The sequence below is a fragment of the Scomber japonicus genome, chromosome 15 (genome assembly GCF_027409825.1).
Source record: "Scomber japonicus isolate fScoJap1 chromosome 15, fScoJap1.pri, whole genome shotgun sequence".
Lineage (NCBI taxonomy): Eukaryota > Metazoa > Chordata > Actinopteri > Scombriformes > Scombridae > Scomber > Scomber japonicus.
The window spans coordinates 6,200,192-6,214,301 of NC_070592.1; the positions used below are offsets into that span (position 1 = coordinate 6,200,192).

General features: G+C 37.0%; 1 protein-coding gene across 1 annotated transcript; it reads left to right on the forward strand.

The window, feature by feature from the left end:
• The first annotated feature begins 4,650 nt into the window (after positions 1–4,650).
• Positions 4,651–7,741, forward strand: LOC128374444 (recoverin-like). Its single transcript, XM_053334707.1, has 3 exons — positions 4,651–5,031; positions 6,741–6,852; positions 7,656–7,741. The coding sequence occupies exons 1-3, from the start codon at positions 4,651–4,653 to the stop codon at positions 7,739–7,741; spliced, it is 579 nt and encodes a 192-aa protein (XP_053190682.1).
• The last annotated feature ends 6,369 nt before the right edge of the window (positions 7,742–14,110 follow it).

Genomic DNA, 14,110 nt, shown 5'->3' on the forward strand with positions numbered 1-14,110 from the left:
TGGCTGAGTGGTTGCCACACGGGCCACATAATCTCAGCGTCCATGGTTCAACTCCAGCAAGGGATCACTTTGCTGCATGTCATTCCTCTCTCTCTCTCTGCTTCCTGGCAGCATCTATGCCATAGTACTTAAGAAATTTGTTGTAAAGCCCCATACAGCTGAAGGGAGTTAGAGTTATTTATAATTCTCTGTAGGTTCATCACTACCAACCACGACCAACACATTACACCATGTCAATTAATACATTGTTGTTGTAAAAAACATTGATTCTAGCTGTTTGCTAACCAAACTTTAACATAAGCAGATCATATGAATAATGTTTGTAACTGTTTATGTAACAATTTAGGAAGGCACTGACAAGCATCTTATTTTGTCATTTATGTTTGAGAACAAAAAAAAAGGAAAAACATTGTGCAAGTCCTTTATGGATAAAAGCAATTTTACTATATTACTTTTCACATGCACCATAGAGACACAGTTATTGTATGCACTGTACATCCACAACTCTGATCAGGTGATTCATACAAAAAGCAAAACAGTGACCCAATAAAAAACATACCCTCCAACAGCTAAAAAAGGCCTGATGGAGAAAACTGTTTTTTTTTCACTGTTGGGTAGCTGTAAACTAGCTTTTGAGAACATTAAATGCACTTCAGTAAGCTGGCGTGGAGGTGAGGGAGGGCAAAGGTGGATCAGACTAGGGTTCAGGTTACTCCTCCTTGACACCGAGGCCATGATCTCTGAGTCCAGAGCAGTACAGAAAATACTTCAAACCGGAGATTTACCCCTGAATTGATGTATATTGTGTACTGTGGAAGAAGGTGGTTTGTTTACTGTGTTTTTTTGTTGGCATGTTTACAGTGGAGCAGATGGTGTTGATCAGCATTCAACACTTAATTAAGTGCATTGAACTCCCCCCCCTAAACACTGCAGGGCCACTCACCACTACACGCTCGATTTAAAGTGCTAAACTCTGCCTATTGGAAGGGCCAAGATAGTTTTGGAAACGTCTCGCGATGCTTTGTGCCTTAACTTGATCAGGTGTATTTTTTACAGCAGATAAAACCTTCAGCGTGCTCGTAATTAGGCTCAGGCCATAATGGGCATCAAGCTCAATTGAATGCTGAGTGGAAGAAAAGCTGCAGGACATCCTTGTTCTCCACAGAGTTTAGTCTGAACTTTCACCCCTTTGAGGGGAAAATACAAATGAAAATGAATTTGGAGATAATATGAAGCTTCAGGCTTTGTTTCTTGCCAGTGTTTTTCTTTTCAGCTACAGTGGAATGATCATAGCAAAAAGAGATGTTGACACTCAAAATAACCTGATTCGACTAATTTGGACAGTTGAACCCTCATATTGACTTCAAATAAACTTTTTCTTGCATGGCTGTAGATTTTGCCCTCCATTACTTAAATTAAAAGTGCATTATGAAGACATGAGGAGGAATGACTACAGAATTTTTTTTATCTGTGTTCATTTGGTAGCTGGCCTACTGTTGTAAGACAAACTTTAAAAAATGCAAACCCGTCCTTCAAGCTGAAACCTGACCTTTGCAAATATCTATCAATTCAGCAATTTCAATAAACAGAGAATCATATTGTTTTCCTCCAGTCCATTTACACAAAGATGAAAAAGTTCAAAGAAACAGCACTTAAAACATCATTGGATACTAAAATATCCAGCGAATTTTTCACAAACTGGCTAAAAGTCAGTCTTTGGTTAAATTATTCAATCAGAAAAATAAGAGCTCTGACAATGTAATCAAAAACCATAAGAAATTTTACCTTTGCAACAATTTTAACTCTGGTCACATTTAAAGTAGTAGTCGACTGCAGTATATTAAGCAGTGTCTGTAACATACATTTTATCCACTTTATGTAGATGTGTAAATGGCTTAGTAGAAAAAATACATACTAAAACACCTAATAATACAATAATATGGTCCAAAACAACTACATCACAAACTACAGCCAACCAAGGCGCTGAATCATCATCTTTGTGACAGTGTGATATATTCCAGGACTGTTGTATCTGAAAATATTGTGATATTATTAAACCAGAACACATATATTTTATTTTAATAAGTTTAAACCTACACTAAAATGAAGGTGTCTGGCCTGCTTTGTACAAAGTGATATCACTTCTAATATATGAAGAGCAGTTAAAGCATTTTTCATCAAAGAGAGCCCTATGAGCTTGTAATTATTGGGGAGCCTCTTCAGCCACTGGGCCTCTTCAACTATCAAGTCAAATTTGGATTAATTTTTTCACTACCATTTAAGATGAAAATCATACCAAACAAATAGAAAAGACTCCAAGATAATATAAAGGAAATTATTAATTTCTGCATCAGATTAGATGTGTGCAATTTCATACTTTTTTTGATAGATAGTGCACACAAACACACACACACACACACACACACACACACACACACACACACACACACACACACACACACACATGCACACACACACACACACACACACACACACACACACACACACACACACACACACACACACACAAACCCATGCAATCTCCAACCTCCACGTGACCAGAACAAAAACAACAAAATTACATTGATTTTTGTTTAATTTGTTTCTCCTGAGCTGAATTGTGATGTGCCTCTTATCGTTACCTTTTACTTTGTGCTCTGAAAACCACTTCCCTCAATCATGGTTGTGGAAAAAAAAAACTCAGTAAATGTGACTTGACCAACTTCACAAGTAAAACAAAGGTGAAGAAGAAGAACAACAAAAATAGGAAGCAGTAGCACCATCAGACCAGGAAACTCATGGTGTCACAGGCTGTGGCTCCGCCTCTTGGTGATCCCGTTAAATTGGACTGATTTCCTCTGCTGACACACACTCTTTGTTCTGGACTCGGCAGCTGCTTACACAGGTAGGAAACATACAGAACTGTACAACAGTGACAGCATTAAATATCATGATCTTAAAGGTTTGAGACTTACATGTATTAAATATGGAAAGACATTTTGGTGTAATGTTGCTGCTGGATTATTGGTGACATTGGTTCTTTTTTATTTAAATTGGGAATTGCTCATTTGGCAGTTGTGTAAGCAGGTAGAAGTGCAAAGAAATAGTTTTAAGGGATGAATTGTAATATTATTTATATTAGATTTTGTTGTTGTTATGTGACACCACGTGTCACCTTCAATCTACAGATTTGCACTATATGGAAATTTTTATGAACTGTTCTGAAATGATGCCATGCTGAAGAAAAGACCAAACAGACTGGATAATCTTACTCACCTGTCGTCTACTGTTCCACATAAGTAAATCTGTCATGATGGATTTCAATAATACTTATTTACAGTTAAGACGGCTTTTAATCAGCTTGCTTTCTATTTATAGTCATCGTAGTGCTTTATTTTCTCTTCAGTAGATTTGATTATTCTTCCCTGGTTGTCACTCCTGCTTTTAAGTGATACTGAGGTCATGTCTCAGTACATCCTTTAGTATGTATGAAATGCAGTGAATTTGGTTTTGGGCATTGGTTAGGTTACTAATACAGTGAACAAGTCAAAGGCAAAATTTTACAATTGTGTGAATTGTTTGGGGAGCTGAACTTCCAATGCACTGAAGAGATTTTGGACCTGGGACACTTTACTAAGCAATAGGTTGATTTGACATACACCCTGAGACATGTGAATACTGGTAGACACTTAAGCTACTATAGTAGTGATCAGATCTTATAACCTTATAATTGAGGGGAATCCTCTTCAGCATTTGGGCCACCTCACGTAACCGTCAAGGTTAAAGGTCTGAATGTGGCTCTCATTCACTGTTTCCCCTGCCATTTAAGCTTCCAGGACAAACCAAATGTGATTTGAGTTTGTTGTGTTTTAAAGATTTGTGGAGAAAATCACAGTGCCAACTGGTTGGTACTTTGAAATCAGGGTTATCAGGCTCAATGTGATGGTAAATTCTTGGTTGGTCCTCAAAAATATAGACCCTCCTGGCTTATTCAGTTTTCATTTTGAATTTCACAATGCAATGGAAATCAGTGGTCACAAAAGTCTTTTCATGTTTGATGTTATGCATTTTTCAAACTGTCAAGTAACATCAATTAATGGCAATTTTTTCTTTCTCTTATTGATGAATCATGTTACCATGCAGCTGTAAAAATATATTACTTTTTCCTTTTGATTAATATATTATGCTTTCTTTTGTGGTCTGAGCTTCTTTTCAGAATTGTTGTATATGAATACTCAGTAAAAGATGCTGTTGTGGTAAGAGTGATCATGCCTACTGCAGTCTCTCATAAAATTCTGCTTCTTTGGTTCCAATGCCAAAATAGACTGCCACAAATGTAATACTGCTAAACAAGCACTTTAGTTTTGACCTGAGTTGAACCTTATCCATGACAAGTCCTGCTGGTATTTTCAATTGATTGGCTTAGTGAGCTTACCAAGCGGCTTCTGCTCTTTTCACAGCATTTGCTTCTGTGGGTGGAATTGCAGGTCAGGATCAGGAGGGATATCGCAGCTATACTTCAAGAATAGTTTACCACTTTGACAAAGTAGAGGAAGCAGCTCCCAAGGCTAACGTCTGTTGATTTCCCTAGTCGAGGGCCACAAATTCACACTTTGATAAAGGCCTAAAACATCACCAACACCAGCAACAATGGGTAACAGCAAAAGTGGGGCTGTGTCCAAGGAGATCCTGGAGGACCTGAAGCTTAACACCAAGTTCACAGAGATTGAGATTGTCCAGTGGTACGAAAACTTCAAGAAGCAGTGTCCAACAGGCCGCATCACAAAAGAGGAGTTCCAGACCATCTACACCAAATTCTTCCCAGACAGCGAAGCCAATTCATACGCCCAACATGTCTTCCGCTCCTTTGACACAAATGATGATGGCACACTGGACTTCAAGGAGTATATTATTGCCCTCCACTTGACGTCAACGGGGAAGACTGACAGGAAACTGGAATGGGCATTCTCTCTGTTTGATGTAGATAAGAACGGATACATCACCAAGTCAGAGGTCACAGAAATTTGCGCGGTGAGTTTTGGGGAAAAGGCAGTGATGTAGTAGCTTGTAGAAGCCTCACCAACACTTGCCAACCCCGCATTGTGTTTGCAAGGTATAGCTTCATTAGCTGGCAAAAATTACTTTCAGAGCCACACACTACAATTTTTGTTTTACAAATATGGAGCTGATATTCATCATCCTCATCTAACCCACTCCTCTGTGTTTCCCAACTGGTCTAGCATCTAGCAGTTTTTGAAATGTATGTAGGAACAGTTTTGTGTTAATAATATGACCTCCATTTAAAAGATAAGTTAAGGGATTTGATTAGAAAGGGCAAAATGAAACACAGACAACAGTATCATCTGCATACAAGTTGACACTGAACTGGTTTAAACCGTATTTGATTGGCTTTCAGACATAACTTATACATAATTCAGATTTCACTACTGTGTTTAAGTGGGGGTTTTTCTCCACTGTGTCATTTTGGAATAGGATTATCAGTATTATTATACTTTTCTACATAAATCTTTTGTGGATTTAGTAGTATAACGTTTTAGACGAAATGTTAATAGGTGGATTATAGGTGAAGGTGATGAGTGTGAAATGAATGGAGGAAAGCTGATTTTTAGATCAAAGTAATGGAGATTTTCACAAGGAAAACGTGATGGAAGCAAATTTGAATTTTGTGAAAATTAGCAAGGATGTCACATAGATGAAGGACTTTAAAAAAAAAAGAAGTTGATTCACAATTTCCCTTTTTGACATTTCTGATCACATCACATTAACACCCACACACCCGGCGTCTGTCCATCTTTGGACTTAATCTGGTTAGGTGACATTTTTTAAACGTAGGATTAGAACTCTACCTGACCTAGTTGAGCATTCAAATTAGGAAATAAAACCAATGTAAGCCTGTATACCTGAACATTATTGAGTGGTTAGAATATAGGAAACATTTTGTGCGCTGCAAAAATATCTATTAAACATTATACAAGGTTTATAGTGGGTGAAGTTGAAGAATGGAGTTTGAGAAAAAAAAAAAAAAAATCTTCCTCAGAGTATGCCTGAATAAGACATTTGATTTTAATTTGGCAAACAGATCAATTTTCATTTATAGCAGTAATAATTTTTAAAGCTCTGCTTTTAAGGTGAAATGTGGGCTAGTAGTTTTGGCACCCTCCATGCTTCTGAGTTTACTTGGTGGCTTTTGTGAAATGCTTTAGATACAGATCCAATCTGTCATATGGAAATCACAGTTAAACAAAAGAGGAAGAAAAAATGGATTATTATATATAATCAAAGTGCTATTTGATAATTAAATGTTAACCCCAAATTGAAAATACCAATTTCCTGTTTCCAGTTCTTTGAAAATGTGACTCCCATTAAACACCTATTTATAGCCACCACATTTCAATTTAAAGGATTACAGTTCATATAATCACAGAACAAAGCCAGAGAGGACAAGAAGCTGGTTGGTTAATCTGTGCCACTAAAGCAGTTTGTTGCTGTTTTCGTCAGTGGACACATGATCGGCTCATTGATGTGACAAAATTGTTGAGATGGGCTTGAGTGTGATTGTTCCACTCCCATTGCAGTCATGATACTAATGATTAAAATGACAAAGGAGGAAATGCATCCTGTCACCATACCTCACATTTTTGGATACCGGATAAAATGTCACAACAAAATGCTTCTTTGTATTTGACTAATTTGTCAATCTGTTTTTTTTTCTCTAACAGGCAATTTTCAAGCTGATTCCTGCAGATGATGTGGAAAGTCTGCCTGATGATGAAAACACACCCGAGAAGAGGGCAGAAAAACTATGGCACTTCTTTGATAAGGGGGACAACGGTGAGACAGCGATGAGCAGATAATATGATTGCTCATTTGAGTCAACCAATGAAAATATATATGCTTCTGAGATGTGTGTATGATTGTAACTCCAACCACTTGATAGACAGGGTCTAAGTGTAAAAGTGGGATGGATGAGGGAATAGATTAAAGAACATCTGACATTTGACTATTGAACTCTGAGCCATGCTGTAAGTAAATTCTGCGTTGACAATTATGTGGATAATGATGCCTAATACAAAATGTGCTTCATTCAATCGTGATTGGCTTGTAACAGACACATTTCATGCAAGCAACAGCATAATATGTTTTAAAATAAAGACCAACCATTCACTCACACATTTACACACTGTTGGCGCAGCTATCTGGAGCAATTTGGGGTTATGTATCTTGCAATCTTGGATTGTTGGATGACTGTGATTTCCATTGAACAAGCACAAGATGCATCAAGATTACACTGTTTCTGTTAACCAATGGTACAGATTTGCTGGTCAAATGTGAACAAGAGGGAACGTTAAGAAACACATTCTTGAATTTGAGTTGTGTAAGATTATGTCCACCCAAACTGAATATCAGTAACCAACCATCTGCCTCATTGGCTGTTTAACTAACAGATGTTGCAGGGTGTTAGCTTGAGCTGTGTGAGGTGAATTTACTTTCTATCCAAGCGACCTAAAAGTTTCTGAATGCCTGAATACTAATCTGTGTGTTTTAAAGAACTACTTTAAAGACGTATATTAAAGTTTGAGTCATGTCAGTTACCAGAACTGAATTTCTTCTTCTCCTTTTTCTTCTTCTTCCAGAACGAGTGGCAGAAGGAGAGTTCATCCAGGGAGTGATGGAAAATGAGGGAGCCATTCGTTTGATTCAGTTCGAACCGGGAAAGTAACTGGTTTATCCAAAAGAGTAGCTGTATCACCCTCCACTCATATCTTTTACACTCTGCCCTTCACTCCAACACCCGGTAGCACCTTCAGAAATTGTGAACTTAAAGCAGTTGCCACGGTAACGCTGCATTGTTCAAATTAAACTACAATGAAGAATCTCCTTCAGGGTTTGACATCTTCGGTTACCAATGCATACCCACTGTCTGAAGACTTGTTTAAATTAACATTCATCCAAATTATATTTAATAAATGTTAAAGTTAACGCTGCCCTCAGTTACTTGCAGTTGTGGTTACTAAAGCAACCATCTCCAAATATGAAAGCTTCATTTTTTTATTTTATATTGACACAAAAATAAATTTATGTTTTAAAAAGAGTTAAAAACAAAAAAAAACATGAATAAAAGAAAAAAAAATCTGCACATAATTCAACTCACACCCTCATTCAAATTTTTATGTGCAGTATTAAAAAAACATGAATGAGGCACATACAGTATTTCTGAGACTGTCAGTGTTTAGTTTACATTTCTTAAGAAAAAGTCAACTATAAGGGTTTGTTTTTGCAACTTAAGCTCTCATTTTAATATGATGTCATGTACATTAGTTATCTTGTTTTCTCTACTGGTCAGCCATTTCTGGTCTTTGCAGTTTCTCATTTTACCACAGGATGTTTTTATGAATCCCTGCCAACATATAGTTAACAGTGTAACAACACTTAATACGTAAGTTGACGGATCCAATGATTTGCAACACAAAACAGTCTGAGAAATTGCTTTGAAAATTATTTGTGAAAAGGTAGGCATAAATTCTTGGCAAGTGATTGGATGAACTGTTGCTATCTATCACCGTCCTACCTTGGAGGCAGCTGGATTCACGAGATAATGTGAGAATCCTCATAGGATGCTGATTGGTCCAAACCACTAGTGGTTGTAAAACCTGCAAAGATGGATTCTCATGTGATCTCATGATGTCATTAATCCAGCCGCTTCGCAAGGTAAGTAAATGCCCGGGATGCAATGTACCATTGACCTTATTGTTGTCTCATTTTGTGTCTTTAAGTGTTCAGTTCTTCCATGTGGCATAATCCTTCTTGTATGATGTTCTAGCTACTTGGTGCTTATTAATGCATATATATATATATATATTACAAATATGTGTTGGTCTTGGGTTTCCCCAAGAAAAGAAAATTCTATTAAATCAAAAAGTTGTCAGAAGTCTTCCTTTGATTGATTGATAGTGTTGTGTTGAAGGTGATGTATCATCCTCTTTTTTAGATCTATATTTTCATCCATGTATGATTAACACATCAAAAGCTCCTCAGTTCAGCCTGTCTGAAACAGGCAACTTAGCCAATACTAGTAGGCCTTTGTATCTTTTTCTCATTCCTTACTCCAAATAAAAGCTTCTTTAATACATCCATACTTTTGAGCTGGAATATGATCTAAAATATGGAAATGGACAACACCAACAACCTGTGGAGCAACCTTTGCAACAAAGGCTACCAACAGACAGCTGTTTGCGGGCATGTGTGAACAATCTGACATCGTGAGAAGGAAGTAAAGGTAACTGAAGCCCTGTCAGTCTGTAATTGTCTGTAACTTTAGTTCCACTGCTGCTGAACAACAGACACATTACACTTGGAAAAGACAATCCACATAACCCAGTGTAGATATGCTGATTGGAAATTATTTTCTCTGAAGGAATGAAAACTGTTCACGGTCAGTTCTTTGGATTTACCAGGACATTATTCAGTGAAAAGACGTGTTGTAGCTGAAAATATTAAATGTCATTTTGATAAATCAAATACATTTCATTCACCTCCATTGTACTGCAGTAACAGGAGAAATGTCAGCAGTGGATAAATGATAGATCAGAAGTCCAGGTTCATTTTAATTTTAAATTCTGATCTAAATTCACTTCTGTCATCCTAACCTCCATGTGCTATCTCTTCTTTTTTCAGCACAAACTCAGCAGTAAGTCATTTTAACAGAGTTTAAAGACCATGAATAACAAGAAAAGCAACACAGGCATCTATACAGCTTTACGAATCTTTCTTAATAATCACTGAAAATGATGTTATGGAACAGTTAAACACTCAAGGCTTTTAAAATCTCAGCAAATAAAACCAAATCCATTTGCATGTCTAGACAACACCAGCAGTAAGTTAGGAAATACTGTAAACATAACATAGTGTAAATGGTCAAAAATCTAAAAATATATATGAGTGTTTTTCCTCCTTTTTCTAAAATATAGTTTTTCATTTCTGTTATTTCATGCTTGGGAAGTGTTGAACTGCTCTGACCTCCCCAAATCTCCAGATGTTCATGATGCCCGCATTTTTCAGCAACACTTAGATAACACTCACCATATAAAAGATTAAAATTGTTTCATAATCAGGAGACCTGGTTCACTTTCTTGTTCTACTTTCTGACAGACATCTGTTATGTTTTTGGGTTGTTGTTTTTTTAGCAGTACACAAGCACACATACTTCTTATTTCATTATAAAGTCAAGTTCCTTCCCACAGTCTACTTTGATTATAATAATAATCTGTGTGTCTGATCCCAAAAAGAAGCTCAATTATCTTGTTAAAATCCTTAAAATGACATCTACTCCTCATCCCTCAGTGTTTCTGCACTGGTGGCTTCAAGTTTCCACATCACACTTGAACCAGGATTGTCTCTAAATTATTTCTGATGTCACTAATCATGCTCATTAGCCCCTTAAAATATGAATTTCAGTGAGCTCAGAGAAACTTTCTCCTTTCAGCAGATCAATGTGAAAACAGTCTTCTAGTGATTCAGTCATTCTGCACAGTGAAGCTCAAACAGCCACCATATTTTTGAGTGGAGTGGGACTTTAAAAAGTGACATAGAGGCGATGTTATATAGCTTCGTTAAAGGATAAAGCTAGAGATTGGTAGAAATCATTAACCCCAACCCACACTGGTCAAGGCGGATGGCCGCCCACCTAAAGTCCAGTTCTACTTTAGATTTCTTCCTACTAAGTTTTTCCTTGCTGCTGTTGCTAAATGCTGCTCATGGAGGAATGCTGAGTCTCTTTAAGTTAAACGGTACAGTCTATACCTGTTCTATGATGATTAGGTGCTATATAAATGAAGACTGATTGATTGATTGGGAATCAGCAGCCATTACTTCACTTCAATTTTCTACATTTTTTGCAGCGGTTAAACATGTCCCATCATGACAGAGCTGCTGGTGACAGAATGGGAACTTACCGGTCTGTTCACAACCACTAGATGGGTGAATTAACCCCATTTCCTATATGCTGTTTTGCTTTCAAGCAAAACTCCCCAGATGTGAAATACAGTCACAAGTTGCACTCGAGGCTCATCTTACATAAACAGTTGTATAATTCAAACTCTTAATTTACATTTTTAATTACTCCCCACATACTGCTCAGTGACCCAGTGGCAATCTTGTTTATCTCTGCTTCACTGCCTATATCATGTCAATCACTGCCCTCCTCTCTCTCTCTGTCTCTCTTAGTCCCCTGACTGGGGAGATTATTGACATAATCTTCTGGAAAGCATTGGAAAGCATCTGCTTTAACATCCAAATCTCTCTGTTACTGTAAGCTTGGATTTCTTTCTTTCGCAGATGTACATAACCGCAGAGAAACAGAGAGAAACACACAAGATAACTGTGAGTACACACTCCTATCCAAGCCAGGTATTTACACCACAGGTAAAAGTCTCTTTGATAAAGTCTTGAGATGGGTTAGAAATAAATTGTACTGCTAACAGTTATAAAAAAGCATACAACATAAGTATTTCACTTCTTTAATGTTGCAAAAATCTATATTTTTTTTATAGTGTCAATGTATTAAATGATGTCAGACCGACAGAGATTTATCAGTGACTCTGCAGTTCTCCTTTAGCTTCAACCAGTTTCTGTGCAGCTGCAACTTTACTGTTTTGGTTCACTCCCATAGTGCTGAGAATCACTTTTGGCCTCAGCAGGCAGCTGTTTTCAAAGAAAAACTCCAAAAAGTCACTGTATACTACCTGCTCAGCACCAAATGACAGGCACAGTTAGCTGTAGACAAGCTGGTGAACATAGTGGAACATTTAGCAGCTAAAGAGCCAGATATTTTCCTTGATCTCTACCAGAGTTGGTAGACAAAAACATAGCTAAAAGAGAGTGAATATTGGACTTACATTCAGCAGGTAGACAGACTGGATGTGGAAATAATCAGCTGTTTGCTAACAAGTTCAACATATCAACTTAAAAGATGATCATATGTCAGTGTTAGTTTCACTACTTGTTTCTGCTGAAAACACATTGGCCCAAAATCAGTTAATGTAGGTTTTATTTAGAAACCGTGCTAACAAAACACTTTGGTCCTTCAGACCAAAAATTCTTACTCTCATTTTGTCTTCTCCTTCAGCTTATTTCTCGACTCCTTTTTGTCTGTGGAGAGTTCTCAGTAAGGGATGTTAAAGATAATGCAGTGTTGCCTTTAACAGGTTAAACTCAAACTTTACATTTTCTGGGTAAATTTTCTATTTGAACTTCTTCTTTCTATGATATAACCTTTGTGTTTTTCAAACCAACAACAAAGAGTCAGTGGTCACTCAACAAAAGCTGTGAAATCACAGTTATTTGACAACACAACTTGACATTTTTGGATAATCTTGAAAAAATGAAACTTTATTTCAATTGCATAGAATCACAGGAACATTTTGTAATGTTATCCCCTGATGTTAACACGTTTATTATGAGACAAACAGTAGGACATCCAACTGTGGCCTTGAGGGTGAGATGTACACAATAAAATATGTTCCTAATTACAAATATGTAAACAAATCAAAGGTCCTTATCAAATTTCATTGAGAATATATATGGGTCATTTTTGACCACTTTTCTGCTCTTGTGGGAAAGTGATACAAAAATGTTTTTATGCAAAAATAAAATAAAATGTTTGCAATGTTAATAAACAACTTAGTTATAAATGAAACATTTGTGTGGGTCACTTTTGACCCATGCTGTGCATCAGATGGTTACAGATTTTACAGATTTTACAGTTTTAAGCTACACTGGTATTAAAAAAAGGAGACAAGCAATAGTGTCAAATTTGGTGAAAAAAAAATCATTTTACACACAATAGTTTTTGTACATGGTTTGACTTTACTGTTGAAATATCAACAGTGCAGCTGAATTGGGCGAACTGTAGATCTAAAAATCAGTATTTTTAATAATAACAATTAATCAAGTGATTAATGTGTTGTGGTCGTGGCTCGTAGTGATGAAATTACAGATATTTATCAGCAACTCTGCAGCTCCCCTCAGCTTTATGGACCTTTAGATTGAGTTTCAGCTCAACTTTACTGTTTTGGTTAATTCTCAGCGCTCTCATAGCATCATTTTCAACTGCATACCTGCTCAGCACCAAACAGCAAACAGACACAATTAGCTGTAGACTAGCTGGTGAACATACTGGAGCATTTAGCAGCTAAAGAGCCAGATATTTCCCTCAGGAGTTGGTAGAGAGCAAACAGAGATAAGAAAGAGTGAATATTGGACTTGTATTCACCAGGTACACAGAAACATGACTCCAAATAAATATTCCAGTGTTGTTGTCACTACTCATTTCTGCTGCCCAAAAACATCAGTTAACGCAGGTTTAAAGACTCTGAAAGCAACAATTTTAACTTTTACTTCAGCAATATTACTTATCAAAACCTCCTGCAGCCCTGTAGTTTTTACCCTCTTTATAAATGGTTGTTTTGGTTCTTCTTCACCACATAGACTGGAAGGTAAGGTGAGTTGCTCTCACCAATCCTCCATATAAAACTAAAGGCAGCTGTTTCCAGCAAATAAACTCAGGCATGCCAAGTGTACACCAACTGACCAGCACCAAACAGTAGACAGGTAGAAGAAAGAGAAATATCTAGCAGCTAAAGAGCCAGATTATTAATAGGGAGCTAAAATGAGGTTGAATATTGACCGACATTCATCAAGTGGTCAGAAAAGCAATGTACATCTCTGGGTGAGTTTGTTGTGGAGTCTTTTCTGCCCTCTAGTTGCCTCAAATGAAACAATGCAACTTGAAATTATTATTTGCTGCAAGCTAAATAAGAGCAGTAACCGATTCAGCATTGCCCCCCACTGCACAATAGAAAGTTAAAATAAAAACGAAATTGTGCTTCCTTGTCGAATCCTGCCGCCTACATCAGTAGCTTTGAGCTCCTAGCCTCACTTCTTTCATTTTCAAACTTCAGTCTAAACCAACACTAAGTCAAGTGATATCACTTGAGGTAACAAAAAGGCTTTTTCACATATGTGGCAGTACTCCCTAATACCTGAGAACAGACTTAGATATGTAAGATCAGTGGAGTTCCCCTCTTTAATG